Source organism: Oculina patagonica, chromosome 5, assembly GCF_052425735.1.
Source record: "Oculina patagonica isolate OP01 chromosome 5, crgOcupat, whole genome shotgun sequence".
NCBI lineage: Eukaryota > Metazoa > Cnidaria > Anthozoa > Scleractinia > Oculinidae > Oculina > Oculina patagonica.
This window is the reverse complement of record NC_135762.1, coordinates 21,370,925-21,391,553: the sequence shown is the minus strand read 5'-3', so window position 1 is coordinate 21,391,553 and position 20,629 is coordinate 21,370,925. Positions and strand designations below refer to the sequence as shown.

At 38.5% G+C, this 20,629-nt stretch overlaps 2 protein-coding genes across 2 annotated transcripts; one reads left to right on the top strand and one right to left on the bottom strand.

The window, feature by feature from the left end:
- Positions 1–15: 15 nt before the first annotated feature.
- LOC144654640 (carbonic anhydrase 1-like) lies at positions 16–7,053 on the bottom strand. The gene is made up of 9 exons (XM_078514837.1): positions 6,858–7,053; positions 5,278–5,316; positions 4,483–4,536; positions 3,728–4,059; positions 2,995–3,090; positions 2,528–2,612; positions 1,913–2,094; positions 1,522–1,690; positions 16–446 (listed from the first exon to the last, which is right to left on the bottom strand). The coding sequence occupies exons 1-8, from the start codon at positions 6,898–6,900 to the stop codon at positions 1,556–1,558; spliced, it is 966 nt and encodes a 321-aa protein (XP_078370963.1). The 5' UTR covers positions 6,901–7,053; the 3' UTR covers positions 16–446; positions 1,522–1,555.
- Positions 7,054–17,131: 10,078 nt separating this feature from the next.
- Positions 17,132–20,324, top strand: LOC144653240 (uncharacterized). Its single transcript, XM_078513190.1, has 2 exons — positions 17,132–17,190; positions 18,625–20,324. The coding sequence occupies exon 2, from the start codon at positions 18,645–18,647 to the stop codon at positions 19,524–19,526; it is 882 nt and encodes a 293-aa protein (XP_078369316.1). The 5' UTR covers positions 17,132–17,190; positions 18,625–18,644; the 3' UTR covers positions 19,527–20,324.
- Positions 20,325–20,629: the final 305 nt, after the last annotated feature.

Sequence of the window (20,629 nt, the reverse complement as noted above, 5' to 3'; positions counted from 1 at the left end):
GACAACAACAACAACAAAGAGACAATGAAGCCTTTATTTGTCATGAATGAAACAAGACGACTACCTGATACAGTGGAATCTCAATAAAACAAACCCTGTTTTAACGAAGCCCCCGGTATAACAAACGATATTCTTCAGCCCGGCCAAAGTCACTAACAGTAAAATGTATTGAACAGAACCTCGGTATAACGAACACATTTCCCACAGTTCTTTGACACTTCGTTTTAAAAAAATCGGGGTTTAACTTTACAGACCTCAAAGTACATTTTCTCGTCTTTCACTCTATATTGACATGCAATTAAGTTAATCTTTAAAAATGAAAGCTAGAAGAAGTAAAATAACGCGTTATCGATTAACATCCATTGAGGTCGGCTGCTGTGAACTAATTTCCTGCACACCAGTCCTTCGATTAAGACTTTTTTTGTCGAGTTTTAAACTTAGCCAGTCTAGAAGGAAAAAAAACGTTCTTAAAACATGTCACATGACCATATTAAATCTCCATCTTCAGGTCTTACGTTCAGCCTTAATTGTATGAATGTCGTAGCCAGATTCCAATCTGCACAGAGCGCAAAAAGTCCTCCCGATCATAATGATTTTTTTATTGTCTTTGTTAGTACCATAAAAATTTCAAATTAAGCCTCCCGGAAGGCCCTCCAACCTCCCCCCCCCCCCAAACATAGGACCCTAAATTTCAGATAAAAAATATTTCTGATTATAAGCCCCTATTGTAGAGCTCTTGAATTGTTTTGTATTTTACGTTTAAAGATAATGCTCAGAGACCCGTAATGTTTGTTTAACGATCGACTGTAGAGGTGGATTCCACTGACGCGTAACTTTTTACGTGCGTATACGTGCGTGAAAATATTTAGAGACAATCTATGAACCACTTGCGTAAACGTGTACGCAAGTCGTTCATACATTGTTTCTTTTTTTTACACGCACGTAAACGCACGTGAAAAAATACGCATCAGTGGAAATCCACCTCAGGACTTGTTTTGGGTTTCATATCGTTACATTTAGGGAGTTTTACCATGTGGTATTCTTGTATGCACCAAAAATTTTTTAGACACATAATAGCGTCTAAACAAGGAACGAAGGGGGGTTTTTTTTTTTTTCCCGCCCGGGGGGAAAAAATAAGAAAAATTAAATTTTAAAAAAAAAATAAATATTTTTTTTTTTTATATTTTTTTTTTTTTTTATATTTTTTTTTTTTTTTTTTTTCTTTTTTTTTATTTTATATATTTTATTTTTTTATTTTTTTATATATTTTTTTTATTTTATATATTTTTATTTTTTTTTTTTTTTTTTATAATTTTTCGTTTACCCACACATTTTAACTGGAGCGCTTGCGCTCCTAGGTGTCGCGTGGGTAAATAAAGTATTGTTGTTGTTATTGTTGTTGAGGAACGTCAGTTGTGTAAATATAAGTTCAGAGCTCATTTCTGAATTCTTAAATATTTACTCTCGATGGCGTGCAATCTCGTTTTCAGGCTCTTTTCTTGTGTTTTTTAACAGACTTACCTTAATAAGGAATGCCAATGTAAGTCGTCACTATCTACTCGAGGACGATGTTACTGTGAATTTGACGGCCGTTCAGCGGCATGGTGTTGCGAAAGTTATTGCACATGCGCCCAGCATTTGGACCCTGCACATGCGCCTTGCTGCTCTTCAGATTTCGGAACGCCAGAATCTGTATCCAAGAGAAGAAAAAAAAAATTACCGTTTTGATATCTCTGAAACAGTTTAAACCTTTAGAAAGATTAAAAAATTACCAAAACATTACTAGCATTATTCTTATAAAATAATGCTTTTTGCGTCAGTAAAAGGCTCTAAAATGCTATGGCTAGCATAACGTTCAATAGGCTCCATCTAGAACTCTTGTAAAGGTTGTGCCATAGACTATTTCACTTACTTCTTTCTCTGATATTTGCGGATGATTATTCATGACAAACCATGTAACAGATTCATAGCATCCGGGAGTTGTAAGCGATCCCTTGTACTTGTAAAACCTGTCAGCGACATCCGGGGAAACGAGAAGTGGCGCCAAGTCCTCGATGTGAATTGCTGCGCTCTGTGTAACCACGTGATTACTGTCTGTTTCAAGGATAAGGAAAATTAATAGTATTGACAATATAATGAATGCTAATGTTATCGTTAGAAAACGTTTTCGTTTGGTTTAGCTTGATAAGGTTCTTTAACGTATCTCCTCTTCGAATTAACAAATGGAAGAAGGATGAAGGAGACAAGGCCAACAGCTTAACGTCACCGTACAATGACGCGACCATCTGAACTGAGAGTAGATATTAAACAAAACGAGCATGATCTAACCAGTTTTTTAAATTAAAGACCCTGGTTAGTGGTCCGGCCGGGGTTTGAACTCTGGCCTCCCTGGCTCTGCAAACCTGTGGAACCTGCAGTTACCAACTGAGCTTACCGAACGGCAGTTTAAGTATGATTGTACTTGTTTCCATATTAATTTCTAACTACAATGCATATGAATGATACCAGAACACGATAGCTGACTTACTTTCATCAACAATGTTGTTTAGGAGTTGCGCAATCTTTTCCAGTGCAATGTTTGGTGGATTTGTGCTGCTGTTTGCCATGGGAAGCTAGGAAAAAAACACAACGAGGTTCATGAGATTGCCTAGTCGTATTACATATCATCTTGATCTGAAGTGTTGTTTTTGTGCCTTGGTTGCCTGAGCTGTTGTTTAATAGCCAAAACTTATCAACCCCATTCACACCAGAGCAAAAACTTTCTATTAGGCACGCTTTCGTTTAAACATGAAGCTGCTTTCAAACGATTCCGCATTTTATAAAGAATAAAGAAAAAAAAAAAACATCAATTAAAAATTAAAAAAACAAAAACAAAAGAAAAAGAAAAAAAGTGAAGAACGTGATTTTCCTTGATGTTCTTACATGCTTAATTTGATAATTGCTTCATACTTATCAAATGACACTGTGAAATGCTAAAACACTTAATAAGCGTACCTCATACAACACAGCTACAACAGCCAGCCCGTCTTCTCCTTGCGCGGCTAACTCGTACGACTGATAATTTGTGTTGTCCCAAAACACCATGTGCAACTACAACAGAATGGTAACGAGCAGGGGTTAGATTAAAAGGAATAACACATGGTGCAGCATTTTATGGATGTTAGGACGAATGAAATTGCTTTAATAGAATACAAGAAGTCATTACGGAGGAGAAAGGAATTTCAGACGGGGCCCGTTTTTCGAAGGTCCCGAAAAGTTTTCGTACCCGGAAAGCCATAGCAAAGTCTCAAACCTTATGATTACAGAGCTCACTTTTAGTCACATATTTTTAATATGAACAGAGGTTCCCTTCATACAAAGTTTCAGGCCTATACACTTCTCTGTTTTTAAAATACAGAGAACTAAAACTGGCTTTACAGGCCCGAAAACTTTCCGGGACTTTCGAGAAACGGGCTCCCCTGGACTTGTTCGCGCCAAATATTTATTACAATTCGTTGTTATGGCAACAAAAGCGTCCAGTTGCGCAGGTGTTGCGGGAACGATCACTGTTAAAAGCGTGGTCACTAAGCAAACTGTGAATGTGAGTCCAAAACATTGCATCTGAGACACGTTTGTTATTGGACTGCTATTGTTAGCTCGTCGTTTTGCAATGCACTTGCTTTACGTAAAGGAAACTCAGTGCTAGTTGCAGAAATGCATAAGATTAGTGATTTAATACTGGTTTTACCTCAATCGGATACGTGTTTCCATCAATTGTATGCTCAGATCCAACCGTGTCATTGCACCCGAAGTGAAAATGAAATTGCTTGAGGTAGTAGTTTTCTTGCAGTAGACCGCCGGCCAGCTTCACTGTCAACTCCTCTCCGAGAAAAAACGTCGGCGCGTATCCATTGTTCCTAAGCTCGCCTGTGATTGGTTTATTTCCAGCCACAGTAAGCCTCAGGTTAGGTGGGTTTGTAGGATCCTTCTGCATAACCTGGTCAGTCACGATATCTATTGGTGATTGTTTACGACCATTACAAGACCAGTTACCGTTCAAGGTTTCCCACTCGTCTGGACCTTGAAAAAATATAGAAAGCAATGAACAGGATATAAGTGTCGTGAAACTAAAACCAAAGTAATCAATCAGGCCATGGCCAATCACAAAGGACACAGACAATCCAGTGAACCAATCAAAACTCGAAGCAAATACCTGTATCCGGTACGAAGCGCGGGAAAGAGAGTGAGTCACGATTGCTAATGGCTCTACTTCAAATTGGTTGAGAAAGTGGCGTAAGTTTTTTAAACCAATCACAATCGCTAAACGTAGTAATGCCAAACCAAAGCAAACGGGAGATATTTTCGACACTCAAGTGAAAATGCTCTAAATAAGTTGTAAAAACCAAAACCAATCGCGACCCAACATTTTTGCCCGGCTTCATTTATTTAAGGTTCTTTAACCATTACTGTTCTATATTCATACTAAGTGCCGCAATTGATTACCTTTAGCACCAGGTATCTGTCTATCATAAGTCCATGGTGTGCCACCAAGCTCAGCTGTTAACATAAAAAGATTTGTAAATTATAGCGAGACTTGTCCTGTTTGCTAGTTTCCTCGCTACCACTTTTTAGTTTTTTTTTCCGACAGTTTGAGGACTTTAGTGAAAAATCCTAGAGGGAGATTTGAGGGTGATGACAAGTCCGAGAAATGTAATAGATATTTAGTCTGGAATATAAGTTGTTGCTATTCCTAATAAAGCGCAGACGACACAAAGATCCCGGACTTATCAAGCCCTACGCACTAGCCGCAATATACAGGCCATGTTAATTTTTCAGTAAACCACTACGTATCTAGAATTTGTATTTTTATATTATTAGTCCTTTATAAACTACGTTTATTTTAAAAGAGCCAATGGTGGTCTCGTGTCTCGCTCCGAAATGTAGTGGGCAACCCCTAGTTTTAGCCATTCTTGCCTATATTTGCTTGAATTTGGGCAAGCTCTAAAGCGTGATTTGACATACAGTACAATTGTATGCATGGATGCACTTTCTTCTCAAACCCGGCTGGACAGTTCTTTAAAAATCACTCCCCCATTATCCACTCGTGCAACATTTCCTTTTGTCCTTTCCTAACCTAAAAGCAGAAAGATTCTTTCAACAGGTGAAAAACTCGGGACTGCTTGTGCCGTGGTCTGGACTTTTTAGTTAATTTCCTACCAAACCTGCGATTTCACTCGAGCGAAATATTCCCTTTAACGATACATGATAAGATTATGTTTACTGTTACTTGTAACTTACTGGCCTTTACAACTTCCGTTCTGAAGTTAAACACCAACACTGAAAAAGAAAGAGAAGTAATAAGAAATATTTTTGATGACAATCATTTTCTTCAGTTGCGCGTGTCAAAACCATTTAAACATTTGCTGTGTTTGAGATTCTTGCAGGTGATTTGATTTTCCAGCATTTTTTTTTTTAAGAGGATGAGTTTACCTGGTAGGAAAACAGTCCTTAAAAGGAGATAGGAGATCTGATGATAAACTCAAATACTTTGTCGCGCGCTGATAATCATTATCATGAAACAAGAAGGTCGCAGTTGAATAAGTGACATGTACGCACTTGTAGCGATAAACGAACCACAAAACACTTTAATTTGAAAGAAAACGTGTAATAATGTTTACCACAACCAACTCTTCACACAAAATAAGTTACTTGCAAGAAATCTCGGACGTTTAATTTTAAGACACATTTTATTTTATTTTGGACAAAATTTCAAACACTGCGGGAACACAGCTAAAGTGAGTCTGCGCCTACAGAACACAAATTTGACTGGAACAACATCTGTGAAAATGTTAGTTTTACTGCAGTGCACCCTCAAGGTTAAATAGAAACACCGCCTTAAAAATAACAAACATTCTATCGAGTCGTCACGTATCTCAAGCAGTGTCTCAACTTGAGTTTCCGCCTTAAAAGAAACAAGAAGCTTTGGACTTTTCTAATGATCTGCGACAAGATCTTTAAAAGGATCGTCTCAGTCAGTGTTTCTTATTTCTTTGACAGCCTCCACTATTCCTGCTATCTCAAAACCATTTTGACCCTTCCATATCACATCAGGTTTGTTTTGGAGGTGTACAAACCAACAAGATAGTGGGCGTGAATCGGCATTTATCTACATTATGTCTTCCGGCATAAAAACAACAAAAACCTTTCCAGTGATAAAAAGATGACGAATAAAACATAATCCAAGTTCTAGTTCTATCATGTACATTGTCCTTGAATACCGTGTGATAGCGTCGCCCATGAAAGTATGTTCTTAAAACTTTTGCATGTACTGCAAAAAAATTCGGACGCTTAAAAATTTCGGACGGTTTTATTTTCGTCCGAAATTTTTTGCATGTAGCATTTTAATGAGTGACAAAGCTAACTGAATACTATATTATTTTACAAACTTTGACCGTTTACCATTGAAGTGTTATTAATAAATTACTGTGTGAAATGCCTACAGAGATCTTTTGTCGTACAGACAAAACAGATGTACTAGAGTCGATACTAGAGGCCTGTTGGGGTATTGGAAAACGGGAAATTTAAGAATTAAATTGGGATATCGGATATTTAGGGAAAAAGGTAAAATTTGGGTAAATTATAAATTTAGGTCATGAGATATCCCGGGTGGGGTATGCAAACAGACAAGGGTTAAAGGATGTTTTGAGAAAAAAGCAGTGCGATATTCGTCTTCCATAACAAGGTCTTACTTCAAAATAATTAATTTGACGGAGCAAATGATTTTAAACCAGAATATCTTGTGTTAGCATTACACCAAACGCGTACAAGTGCGAACAAACAATAGAACAAACAAATATACAAGTAAATAATTACCTCACCTGTAAACATTAGTGAGAACGTAAAGCTCCTTTTAAAATGCATCTCAGCTTTGCCTCAATTATAAGATAACACGAATAAAAGCGATTCTTTAAGCACAAATCTTCCAACCTTATTTTTGTGTGAGAAGAAAAGGTCAGATGAGAATTTCCACTTGGATAACTCTCAAATGCAATGATCATCAATGATTGACAACATGAACTAATTGAAGGTTTAATCGTGCTCGTGCCACAAGCTTGCTAAAACCAACATTTAAACTTCCTCGCAAACATTTTCTTTATTTAATTAGGGATACGCAAATAACATCAGCAAAAGTCCGCGCTGACAGAACATGTTTTTAATTTTAAAATGTCTTTTTTTCTTTTTCTGTCATTTTTTCGTAAACCTAATCTCTTGACATTTGGCTAGTACCTGCCGTTCAGCCGTCAAATTGAACCAAGGGTCACAAGTCCTTCCATTTCATTTCGATTCAATGCTTTAACGGCATGTCCCGCCTTACGACCTGCGGACCACCTCGTCAATACGACGACCACGTTAAAACGATATACAACACGATTTCAGTGGCCCGTTAACGTTCGCATGAACATGGTTTTACTTTGTTGAGTTTTGTTTTGACGGCGAATAATTTGCTTGCAATAAACACGATAGCACAATTTGAGACGCAAAAAACGTTTTCGAAGACCCGCCCACCGCAATTTCCTCATGAGAAAGACTGGGCACGATAATGCGTGGGGAAACCCAACCGTCACCCAACCTCGTCCCCGGGGTCTTCTCCGTTTTCAAAATGGTCTTGTCGATCCGCCATTTTGAAAACGGGGAAGACCCTGGGAACGAGGTTGATGGGAAACCAAGTCATTCACAAGTCATTCACTCAGTCAGTGCATATTTGTTAGCTACCGTACTTGATGATATTTGTGGTACGAAAGTTTGCGAAATGAAAGTGAGAGGAGAGGGGTTTGTTGGTCTAAAAGGCTTAGGAGAGAGTTTAATTTGAAGATTGGGAATTTTCTCGTATGGGCCTGGAGGAAATGAATTTTAATTTAGAAGGCATCGCATTGTTGATAACAAAACAAAACACACAGGGGTTAAAGATGATTTCCAGTCCGTACTGCGCAATCTCCGCCTGCAATGTTTGTGAGTCTCACAAACAGAAGAATGTTTACTAGCAAAAATAAAAATTCCGGGACAAAACTTACCTTTTTCTTCATTATTAACGCCAGATATCCTTGCAAAACAATAATAACGAGTAAAAGAAGCTCGACGGCATTTCAAACGGACGTTTTAGCTCATCGTGAATTCTTGAACGAAACGATCCGTAATGGCGAACTAAAAAACTTCATGTACGCTATCACCGAAGTGTAACGTTTCAACAAATTCAAAACAAAAATGATAACAAACCCTGAGTCTGCGCAGTACGGACTGGAAATCATCTTAAAGTATAGGGCTAATGTGCAGCAAGGCTGAAAAAGAAAGCAAAAAACAAAACAGATCGGGCAAAGTGCTTGTTTATTTACACAATGAGACAGTGTCCTTTTGAAAAAAATTACACCTATTGAATTGCAATCATATCGCAAATCATGTGGCAAATGTCATGATTTGATCAGGTGAAGCACCTAATTGTTTATTTATGCAATCAGATACTGGTGTTTTTTTAAATTAACACTAAAATTTCAATACAAATTACAATACATAATTCACGTTACAGTACATAATTTATTTACATTACTTTTGACGTTACATCATAGTTACCATGGTTACATACTTATACTTGCATATCAGACAAGAGGGGCACATAACATAATTGAATGCAAATACTGAAAATACAAATGAAAATGATTGTGTTGCTGACATTTCCTAATAACCAGAGTTGTCTATTATCTGGATACGGGGATCATTCTCATCCCCGTAGCCAAAGCCCTTTTCTTTTCTCTTAGCCAGTGGGGTCTTGGCAAAAGAAACAAAGGGCACAGGGGACGTAGGATTTTTTAATTCAATTTTTTTTATTGGCTGTTTGAAAACAAAGAAATCTTGAATGAAGTGAAAAATGCCATTACTCCCTTACACAGTATATAGAAACACCAAGACTGCATACATAAAGACCAAAAGTCCAAGAATCTAAGACTGGAAATCTTTCATTTCCAGAGCACTTTGTTTCTGATGCCAAGGCCCAATGGCTAAGACTGAGAAGCAAAAATAGCCTGCGAACAGGCTCTCAAGTGCGACAGGGTGAGCGAAAGGGAGCGAAATGAGCCGAGCGTGGACTGAGGGGGGGGGGGGGGGTGGGCCAGAGCATTTGGGAAAGTGGTGGCTCAAACATTTGTGACCCACCCCTTCCTTCTGGCTCAAAACTGACTTACCCACCCCTGATAGGGGGTTGAAAATTACATGACCCACCCCCTTTGCTCAAAAAATTCATTATTAAGGGACCAATCATTTCTTTATCAACTGTAAGAGGTTGAAGGTTTTTGATTTGACATCAACTTTTAAAGTGTGATTCCCTACAAACAACACCCTAATTTTCCCTGATGGACACTGCTGTTCCGCTGTTCCGTGTGCTTCTTTTCCCGTTTCTTAGCACACCAAAGAAGGATGGATTTCTCACTTCCTGTACAAGTCTTTTGTAAGGGCCTGTTTACATGATTCCGGAATGACTTTCATTCCCGAACGAAACTCGTTCCGGAATGAAATTCGTTCTGCATTTACATGACAGAGTCGACCGGTTCAACCAAAGGCATTTTCACGTGCACGATTTCCGCGCGAGATCAAAACAAGGTGGCGCATGTTTCGCGCGAGATCAAAACAAGATGGCGCATGTTTCGCGCAAACATGTTTTTGTGCCCATTAATGGCCGTATCTGCAGTTTTGACGAGTAATTTGACCATAGAGCTGCTTCTTTGGGCTAAACAGTAAATGCTATTACGTTTTTTCGTTCTGAATTCAAACGGTGGAGTCCGTATGCGGTTCAACCAGTTGCAAGTTCATCTCGGAACGAAATTCGTTCTGTGTTTACATGATACCAGAATGAAATGTCATCCCAGAACGAAACTTTCATTCCGGAATGAAAACCGGAATGAACTCATTCCGGAATGACTTGACTTTTGTCTCGGTATCATGTAAACAGATACAGAGAAATGTATGGGGATGGAATGAACTCGTTCAATGAAAGTCATTCCGGAATTATGTAAACAGGCCCTAAGTTTTCAACATATTTGTGTGTTAAAGTGCTACTACGATCAAATTTTCGATTTCCATATTTTTACATTTTGATTGGAGGTGTGAAGTAAGATGGCGGAGTGAACGTGTTGTTGGTTGCTCCAGTTTTTGCGTCTAATTTTACATGTCCGCTAAGAGAAAAATTCGCTCACCACTGCAGACTGAGGTCTCTACTTCACCTGCTGATAAGAAAACGAGAAATTACTCGGAAGACAGCACCAGTTCGTGTGATATTGTACTCAACGCTCTTGACATGGCCGAGAACGTGACTGAGAAGCTGGATTGTATTATGAAGAGCCTTGAAAAGCTTTCCCTTATCGAAAGTCGTTTGGATAGCATGGCTTCTACGATGGCGAATATCGAGTCCACTCTCAGCAGGCTTGACGCCGATGTAACGGTACTTAAAGACGATGCGGAGAAGAGAGATAAAAAGATTAGCGAAGTCGAAACATCGATTAATTATACGGAGGAGGATGTCGCCGATCTGCAGAAGGACTTGCACGATCACAAAGCCCAGCTTGATAAGTGTAAGAAAGATCTTCTGTACTTGGAAGCATACAGTAGAAGAGAAAATGTTAAAATTTTTGGAGTTCCTGAGAATACAACCGATGAGAGCGCTTCTGAGCCCGAAGACACCAAAAACATCGTTTTCAACTTCCTAGAAAATGAGCTACAAATTGAGAATCCACGTGGCAAATATGAATTTCAGAGAGTTCATCGCTTGGGCAAACCAAATAGCACCTTATCAAGACCTATTATCATACGGTTTCTAAGGTATACCGATAAGGAAGACGTCATGAGAGCTGCCCGAATAAAATTAAAGGACAAGGACTTTTTTATGTACGACGACATACCAAAAGATCTCTACGACCTTCGTAAACAACAACAGAAAAAGTTCAAGCAGGCGCGGGACAAAGGCTTTAGAGTACACTTTAGCAAGGCCCACCCAGATCAACTGTTCGTGAACGGAAAATTTCTGCCACCTGACCAACCCTTGGAATGAACATGTGTCTTCTATAACTGACTATATTTATTTTTCTACTGGAAACTTTAATGCGCTATTTACTAAAGCTTGGAACTCTTACTACAGTGACACTAATTTAAATTCAGCTACTACATTATAATTTCTATGTCCAATCTGACACCCTGCCAAATTATGTAAATCTAAGTGGTGTTACTTTTGAATTTATCTATGTGTTGAATATGTAAATCTTAGCGGTACCTTTTGTTGATGGAGTTGAATTCCGTAACTCCTGGAGCAACACCTGGAGGGTAGGCATGCCCATACAACTAGTTTTGGGGCGGTTGGTAAGTACAGATATGCTTTTATGTTCTTTTGTTTTCTCTGATTTTTTTGACTTTTTCATTCACGCCTTTTTCAGTAGTATGCTTGTCTATTTGTATGTGTGTAATTTCTCCAGATGCTTAATTTTTCTTGAAATACCCATTAACTCCTTTTCATGGCTTTCACTCGTTTATTGTTTTATGGCCTGCCCTTCAATGGATCCAATTGAGATTCATGGCTAATTACAATTTTAACCTATTGTCTCTAAATGCTCGAGGGATTCGCGACAATTTCAAAAGAAAATCTATTTTTACATGGGCCAAACAGCACAATGCCGATATAGTTTTTTTACAAGAAACCTACAGTACTCCAGAAATTGAAAATGAATGGAAATTTCAGTGGCAAGGTAAAATGATGTTTGCTCACGGTACCAATCATGGCAGAGGCGTGTTAATTCTATTCAATAGCGAGCTTCATTTCGAAATTAAAGGTGAGCATATTGACACCGAAGGCAGATATATCGTTGTCGAAGCAACCATCCAAGATTCTCCATTCCTGTTGGTGAATTTATATGCACCCACTAAAAGTCGCGAGCAATGTAAATTTTTCGACGACGTTAAATCCGTGTTGGATGAGCTGGATGTAGATCCAGACTGCCAGATCATTATCGGAGGCGATTTCAATACCCACCTGAATCCCACGCTGGACAATCTCGGGGGTAGAATTGAGACGAAACCTTCGGTGCGAAAGATTGAAGAACTAATGACGGCTTATGATCTAATTGATATTTGGCGCATACACCACCCCGATAAAAAGAACTTTACATGGACTCAGAAAAGGCCGTTTATTAGGCGACGGCTGGACTACTGGCTCATAAGTAGAGCAACTCAAGACGATGTATCTAAAACTGAGATTATTCCTGCTATCAAGTCAGACCACTCAGCAGTTACTCTGCTTCTTAACAGTCTGGACAAACAACCTCATGGTCCGTCCTACTGGAGATTCAACTCAAGTTTATTAGAAGATTCCTCCTACGTTGAACGTATCACCTTAAAATATTCTGAATGGCTTGAGGAATTTAAAGAAGTTGTTGACAAACGAGTTCTGTGGGACTTAGTTAAATATAGGATTAGAGCTTTTACTATCAAATACAGCAAAGAAAAAGCGAAAGAGCGCAGAGAACGCCTGGCTGAAGCGGAAAAGAAGGTAAAGAAACACGAATCGATCTGTAACAACGACCCCTCACAAAACAATGTAAACGACCTTGAAGCTGCAAAACACGAATATGAGCTTCTCCATGACTATGTCGTGCGCGGCTACATTGTGCGGTCTAGAATCAATTGGTACGAGAACGGCGAGAAAAACTCAAAATACTTTTTGAATTTGGAAAAAACTAGGTGTGGTAAAACTGCTGTAAGGCGACTTTATGATTCCACCGGAAAAATTACAGTCAATCCTAAATCTATAATAAACGAGCTTAGAGACTTTTATCAAAACCTATATAGCAACCATGACTCCGAAGAAGGCGAAGAATTTGCTTTTGACTTTTTAGAAAATCCGAACATACCCACGTTAAATGACAATTCGTCGATGAGTTGTGAAGGACTGCTTACGCGCGCTGAATGTTTTGAAGCGCTAAATAAATTTCCTAATGGCAAGACCCCTGGAAATGACGGACTCACAGCTGAATTCTATAAAACTTTCTGGTATTTATTAGGTCAGCAGCTCACTGACTCCCTGAACTATTCCTTTGAGCACGGCGAACTATCCACCTCACAAAAGCAAGCCATTATTAAATTAATAGACAAAAAAGACAGAGATAGAAGGTACATCAAAAATTGGAGGCCAATTTCTCTTCTTAACGTGGATATGAAAATTGCTTCAAAAGCCCTCGCTCTACGCTTAGAGAAAATTTTACCAGAGATCATACAGGCTGACCAATATGCTTATGTCAGAGGAAGAACGATCTTTGATGCTATCCGCACCATTGAAGATATCATGGAGTACACTAAGATTCAACAGCTGTCTGGTCTAATGGTTGCCTTTGATTTCGAGAAAGCTTTTGAAATTATAATAACAATATGTATTGAAACTCACGTGAAAAGCAACAAAAACTTTGGGCTTGTTTTTCGTGCAATTTTCTATGCTGATTGTTATTCTAATTTCAACCCGTGAGGTATTTTAGCCTTTGACGTCATTTTCTCCCTATTCGCAACCAAGCCTTGGAACAAGGTTCATTAATGGCGGCCGTAAATTCTCTGGAATAAATGTTATAATACAACGACTTCTGATGTTCGTAATGGTTTGAAATTTGGCAAGGTGAGTAAGAAAGTCTAATTGTTCACGACAATGTAAAAATATGAAGATCAAAATTTGATCATAGTAGCACTTTAAGTCCATGTGAAAATTTAGACACAAACATGCAAAAATTTAAACAGTAAGTAATATTAATTTATAAAAAAATATTGAAGGGTTAATATTTTTATACAGAAATTGATAACAGAAACTGCAACCACTGTCTATTATTCACAAGCAACACGGATTGAAATACTCCTACACTACTGAGATGGGTTTATATTTGTTAGGTAAATAAAAACTGCACTGTAGTCCGGCGGCTTAGCTCCTGAATTGTGCGATTTTTGATACAAGCACCAAACTTTGCAGGATTACAAGCATTCTCATACTAATCAATTCTTGATATAGTGCCAACACCAATTTCCTATTTTCAGCTAGTAAACAGCAATGAAATTTTCAGCCGAGAGGCCCCCCTGCCCCTTCCCCACAAAGTATTTCTTCTTGTACTTTTATAAACCTTTTATTGTGAATTTTTATTCATAAATACAGATATGAATGCTTTTAATTAGGCTTACAACTGTTATTTTTTACCATCTGTTTGATACCAATAATTAAATAGGAAATTATTGCATGGGAAAAGATTTTTCGTTCCCCGCCCTCTGCTCCCTCGCGTCTTTCGTTTTGCGCTAGCGTCCAGGTCTCTCGATGGGTGAACCGTTCGCTAACAGAAGAAAAATAGGAAAATATAGGGCTGCGAACAGTCTAAATTACAGCATTTCATTCTAAATTTTGTACTTGCGACTTGGTATCACTACCTGGCATAATAGTATTTGTCTATAAACCAGGACAAACAAATATTTTACGAAATTTCATTGATTTTAACCCTATCCGGACCGGGAGGGGCGGAAAGTGCCCGCGCTGACTTTAAACGCTTATAACTTTGTCAAGATTCAACCAAACGCTACCAAACTTTGCGAATTTATCTAAAATTTATCTGGAAATACTTTAGTAGGATAAGTTGTTGTGTCAGGAACTTGACGTCACCATGACAACGGTATTTTGACAGGCATGTTTTCCCAATTTTGTAATTTTCATGTTTCTTTTAATAAAAAATAATTTTAATGCAATTATTTTTATCCTTTTACGGTTTTTAAGAACAGTTTTATTGATTTTGAGTACTTTGCAGTAATTTTGGGCGGTTTTATGACGTTTTGGAAAAAAAATCGAAATCCAAGATGGCGGATCCAAGATGGCGGCTGTTTTAACATTATGATTTAATTGTCACGTGATGTGACGTCATCTTTCCACGTGACGTATACCAAACGATAGGTGTTTGGACATACTATATATTCCCTAAGTTTCATTGTGATTGCTTAAATATTCTGGACGTTACGGAGGTCTGAAAAGATCCAAAAAAGCCCGGTCTGAATAGGGTTAATAAATTAAGGTTTCCATGGAAACCAGTGTTTTTCGGGCTTGGCACTATATCTGAAAAAATTTCTGTTGGTGACCACTTTCATTGTGCCAAGTTTCATGCTTGTATCAAAAAGTGCACAATTCAACTAAAATTTCGAGCTAAGCCGCCGGACTATGTAGTTGATATCAATGTTAGGAGAAAAAAGCCAAAGATAAGGGAGTATTCTGGGCGGGTGTGTGCTGTGCGTTTTTTTAAACCTTTACCGTTTCTCAGACCAAATATGCGATATTCCCTGCCATACTTCAGACCTGACCCAAAATTCGATACTCTGTTTATAACCAGCCCTACATTTACACAGAAACTGCTTCGGTTTCCATGAAAATTTGAGAAAGTCTTTAAATTTTAGGTGTTCCATGCACTCCTTAACAGTTCCTCAAGTTAATTCAGAATGATGCGAATAACAATTACAAAAACAGTTTCTTCTGACCAGAGTGCACAAACCATATCCTATTTCAGACCAAAATGGCTTAGAAGGCATACCCATTGGGGCACACTTACCTATATAGCTTCCACAAGGGATTAACCCCTTCCCTTGCTATTTTCAACTATTTAGTGCGAAGGGATTGTCATGGGAAATAAAATCAATCCTCGAATTTGTCGTTTTCGTTGGTCGTTGACAATTCGTGTGATTTTGGGATTTTCCTGAAAAAATGAAACCAATGCAATAAAATATAACCGACAAAAGGCTTCCTTTACAAAATGCATTCTTGGGTGGAAATACTTGTTATAATTGTTACTATAAGTTTGTCCTACAAAATCAAAATACAAACAAGTGAGCGCAAAAAACTGAGTACACGGTAACAGTTGATTAAAACCTGCTTCCTTACTAGGGTCTCACTACGTTCATATGTATTTTCACTTAAAAATTTACCTTCTTACTACGTCCAGTCAAGCCGTACAGTCTGCTTTACACAGCAGTGTTGTTTTAGAGGTAATTAAGACGTGAAACCTTTAGAGGAGCTTCGAAACGAAAAACAAAGTGACAGATTATTTCTGTTTCCATCAAAACAATTATTATGTCACAAATTGTTTGCGCTCGATGAAAACATTTTTAAGGTAGCCATTCAAGCTGCTCACAGCAAAACTAACAATACTAACTAACTAGCAGTAGATATTCTTTTCCTTAAGTCTACAAACGTTTGATCATTGACAACTCCTGAAAGAAAACCAGACGCAGCGACCGATAACTTTTAACGAATGTTTCTTTAATATGTATTTTTTTTGCAGAACCGTTCCGATTTTTTTCCTTGTTCCTTTCCTTTTCGTTTTTCTCTGCTTTCTTATTCTCTCTACCTTCTACGCTGTCCATCTCTTCTTCTGGCCTGAAACATTTTGATCTTTATCAATGGAAAAGCCTGATCAAGTCTAGACTGTCCACAGCCCTCTATTTTTTCGTTTTTTTTTTTCGATTAATGAGCGCGGTGAAAACGGCGAGAGAACTGGACGCGAGCGCAAAACGGAAGAAGCAAGGCTCGCTCTTCGCGCTCGCTTCGCTCGCCGATTCTCTCGCGTTGTGTAAAATAGAGCTCTCGCGTTGTGTAAAATAGAGAGGCTGTGGACAGTCTAGATCAAGTCTTTTTCGATTAGCTCTGTCAGAATGCAGTTTGACGTCACAAGTGGTTGAATGGCCATTCCTCCAAATCCCGGACAAATCCGGGCTTAGCATAATAATAAGCGAAATAGTAAAAAGTGGTAAAGTGGGCTTAAACAAGGTGTATAATGGGTAAAAACTTCACAGTTAATTGAACAGCCTACCGTTAGCCTCCCATTAACCCATGTTAAAAAATCTATTGGTAATAAAATACATGCCTAATTTCATTTTTCAAACCACTCCCGAACCAATTGGACCTACCACTTATTTTTTAAAGTACAAGGTGGATATTACGAAATGTTTGCGCTAAACGTAATCAATAGCTGTAGCTTACATTTCACTGGTCACGGAAGAAAAAGATATTCGAGAAATTTCGGTTTCCAGCCAGCGCATATAATTGCAAAACCAGCTCATATTTATTTTAAAGGAAGCTAGTTAAGGCAGCTCTTCTTTTTACTGGGTTTGGAATTACAGGTGAGTTCAGGATGAACGTAATGAGTAAGCTATGATCCTCTGGGTATGATTGTTTTAACCGTCAGTTTCTATGAAAGCGCGCAGCCTCAAAATAATGTTCAGAAACATCAGGTGAGGAATATACCATATACAAATTTTAACGAAAATGGCTCGTCGGAGAGGGCACATTTCATGGATTACAGGTAGATTGTGTATTATCGTCAAAACCGCTGAAATTTTCCAGTTAAAAATGAGAATAATTTCCATAACCCCAGAGCAGTTTCGCATCTTTGTTTTAAATTTTGAATATTTATAAACTAAGCAAAACGTACACCAACCTATTTACATTACAATATCGATCGAAGGCCAAACATCGACTGAAAAGAGTGTTAAACAATTACTACTATTTTAATATCAATCATCTCTAAAAAGTCACCATTCATAACCTTACTTTACAATAGCTATTTTTTAAAAGGAGCCTGTTACACGGTCTGGAATCTATTCAAATTAATAACTGAAATTTGAAACAAAGAACTGAAACCACCATTACTAGTAGCCTGCGAGCAGGCTCTATCTTCCGGGGTATAAAATGCGAAAGCGGCGAAGCTGCGACTTCGCTTCGCTCGCCAAAAGTCGCGGCCTTGACGCCGGGTCTTCACGCTGGCCCCTTGCCCCCGAAGAGAGCGCCTGCTCCCCCCCCACTCCGTAGGCTGGGTTTATAAACAGTAATTTACCGTGTACTCTATCTTTTCACTTTAAATGCCTCTAAGATTAACTATTTCCATTTTTTCTTATAATCAAAACGACAACCTGAAGTTTAAGCAGTGCAGACAGCGAACCCTGCAGCGAACAGTTTTTTTTTACTTCATGATGAAAAATGATTTGCGTCACGTGACTCCAAAAACGAACGCTACAGATTTACCAATACACGAAGTGTCTGCCGTATAGCAGACATATGTTTCTAACGCCGATTACTACGCTGAAGGCAACTGCTGGACTTTCTCAAAGTCCTTCGACGCGCGGTTTCGCTTCGCGACGCTTTTTAGAGGGCGACTTGGTGCAAGTCTAGGCAACTGCTTCTATGTAAAACTAATATTTAAACGTCTTTTGATGCCATTCTAAAGCATAAGAAAACGAAATTTCATCGTTTTTTTCGCTTTCGCATGCGGATAAAAGGTTATTATAAAAGGTTGCGAACGGATAAAAGGTTATGAAATTCGGCTGGATTCAAGTTTAATTTTCTATCTGTTCTATACAGAGCCAAATAAAATGTGGGAATTAAATCATACCGTATTTCTTTCGTTGCCATGGGTAAATGGCTACATTCAGGTTACTTTTCGTTTCACTCATCTGCCGGTCTCAGTATTTCCAGCTAATTACCTACTCGATTACTAGATCCCATGTTTGTAAAGAAATCACAAGTTGTCACTCACGATAAACCTTGTTTTGTGATAGAAAAGTGGCAAGGAGACCAGATGACGTCCATTACGGAATCAGGGGATAATTCTGAGGTTGCGATATCCCGGATGGAAACCATACCTCTGATCTCAACACAAACAGCAAAGCAAAGCCGCTGTCAGAAGTTCAATTCGTATCTTAGCAACCTTGCCTGCTTTTCGTTCTTCCTTCTACTCCTGTGGCAGTTTATAGGGTCGGTGCTGTACTTCATGCGAGCTTATCACTGCTGCTTAAAGGAAAGACACGCTACATTTAGATGTACAAACTTCACAGAGATACCTTATTCCCAAGAATTGGAGCTGGCTTGGCTGGCATCTCAAGAGATTAGCGTTGCAATACTAATATTTTCCCTGAACAAGGTTCCTGGATTTCTGGGGTACTCTGTTATATTCAAGAAATCGGTCCGTTTGCCCGCGTTTTGGAGCCTTTTGATGCTGAATGTAATATATGTCATCGGGTTTGGGATTATTATGTACTTAAATTTTCACGAAGTTTCTTCTCTGCAGATATGCCTGATAATTGTGTTTTGTTTGTACGGAATAGCATTGCTTGGAATGGTCTGCGTGTTAAACTTTACCCCTGTAAATCAAGTTAAGAATTCAAGTGGATTTCTTGTGTTTATGCTTTTCAAACTAACAATAGTGGCCCTTTTCGTGCAGGTCTTTATTATTTTCATGGTTGGCACTGTTCAGTTTGCTTTTAAAGTAACAGGATTGGATGAAGTGGGGACCTCAGCTGATTTTGTGACGCTTTTCAGAAAACTTCGAGAATTTCCGCAAGTTGTATTTTACTACAAAATAGCGGCTTTCATCTGGCGTAAGCTGTTCTTGGATAACAGGAATGTCTTGAGTCACTGTCAACTTTTAAAGTTGAGGAATGATCTTTTAAAGTTGGTGTAAACCAGCCTCCTCCCCAGGCGCTTCGTTCTTTGCGCGCTGCAATAAAAGGTGAACGAAGGCGAGCGCGAAGCGCCAGCGACTGCTAACGAGCGAAGCGCGGGGCACCACGGGAAGGAGAAACACGAGGAGCGAAATTCGTTCTTCCGTTCGCCTTCCCTTCCTGCCTTGCCCACCCGTTTCAAAAAGAGAGAGGCCTCTGGGTACGAGGCAGGGTGTGACTGCAAGACAGCCTCTTACAGTCTAGCGATGAAAGTAACTACATTTTCAGAAATTCGCTTTTGAAAGTGCAAAAGAACATTCCTTGTGCTTGTTCAATCTTCGTTTTAGCCTTAAAATGTAGCTACAACATTCCTCTTCAAAAATACGCGCGTAGGTTGTTAGATTTTTACTTCTTGAAATCTGAGAAGCAAGTTTTATCAAAGCTACTGGGCCGATTTTGGCCCTTTAATTTCTTCTCTTTTTGGAGGCGCGGTCCGGTTCAAATTTGCAGCTTCGCTAATTGTGCATAATTAATTATGTCCATGCATAATGCCCTATGGGAAGTTTGTTTGAGATTTACTTTCTTACAAAAGCCTTTGAGGGGATAGAAATATTGTTTAACATGGGGATGTTTTGCAGGTTATTGCAAACTTCGCTTAGCAACCTACATCAACAACCCAATACGCCAAGAAAGGGTTTACCGTGTAAAATATATACCACTAACAGTGAGAATACAATGTTTTGAAATTTTATGTTACAGTTTTTGACCTATGTGTAAACTCTCGTTGATTTTATCGATTCGACTAAAATATCTGAAAGCCCAAATAACAATAAAACTAAGTCATAAGATAAGCCATAGTAACTATGTCTTTTTTATTAGTCTGAGACGGCAATTTCTGGGAAATAATAATAAGTATCAACTAAGTAACTAAGTAGCATGTCATCGTTCAGTATTTTAAGCTTAAGTGGCGAACTATATTGACCCTATATTGTATTATATTTATGTTAGTGTTTGTTTAACCAATAAAAATGAGTTTAAAAAAATAAAAAATAAAATTATTTACTTAGGGGCACTTTTCCGGTCATTTTGTGTTACTGCATAGGTAGCCAAGTCGTTTGGCACA

Bases quoted from the DNA above. Each gene is read 5' to 3' on its own strand.
- LOC144653240 (XM_078513190.1), top strand. From the start codon at position 18,645: ATGACGTCCATTACGGAATCAGGGGATAATTCTGAGGTTGCGATATCC.
- LOC144654640 (XM_078514837.1), bottom strand. From the start codon at position 6,900: ATGCATTTTAAAAGGAGCTTTACGTTCTCACTAATGTTTACAG. The intron at 3,091-3,727 runs GTAAAACCAGTA...ATTCTGTTGTAG, and splicing joins GAAACACGTATCCGATTGAG to TTGCACATGGTGTTTTGGGA. The intron at 2,095-2,527 runs GTAAGTCAGCTA...TCCTTGAAACAG, and splicing joins AAACAACATTGTTGATGAAA to ACAGTAATCACGTGGTTACA.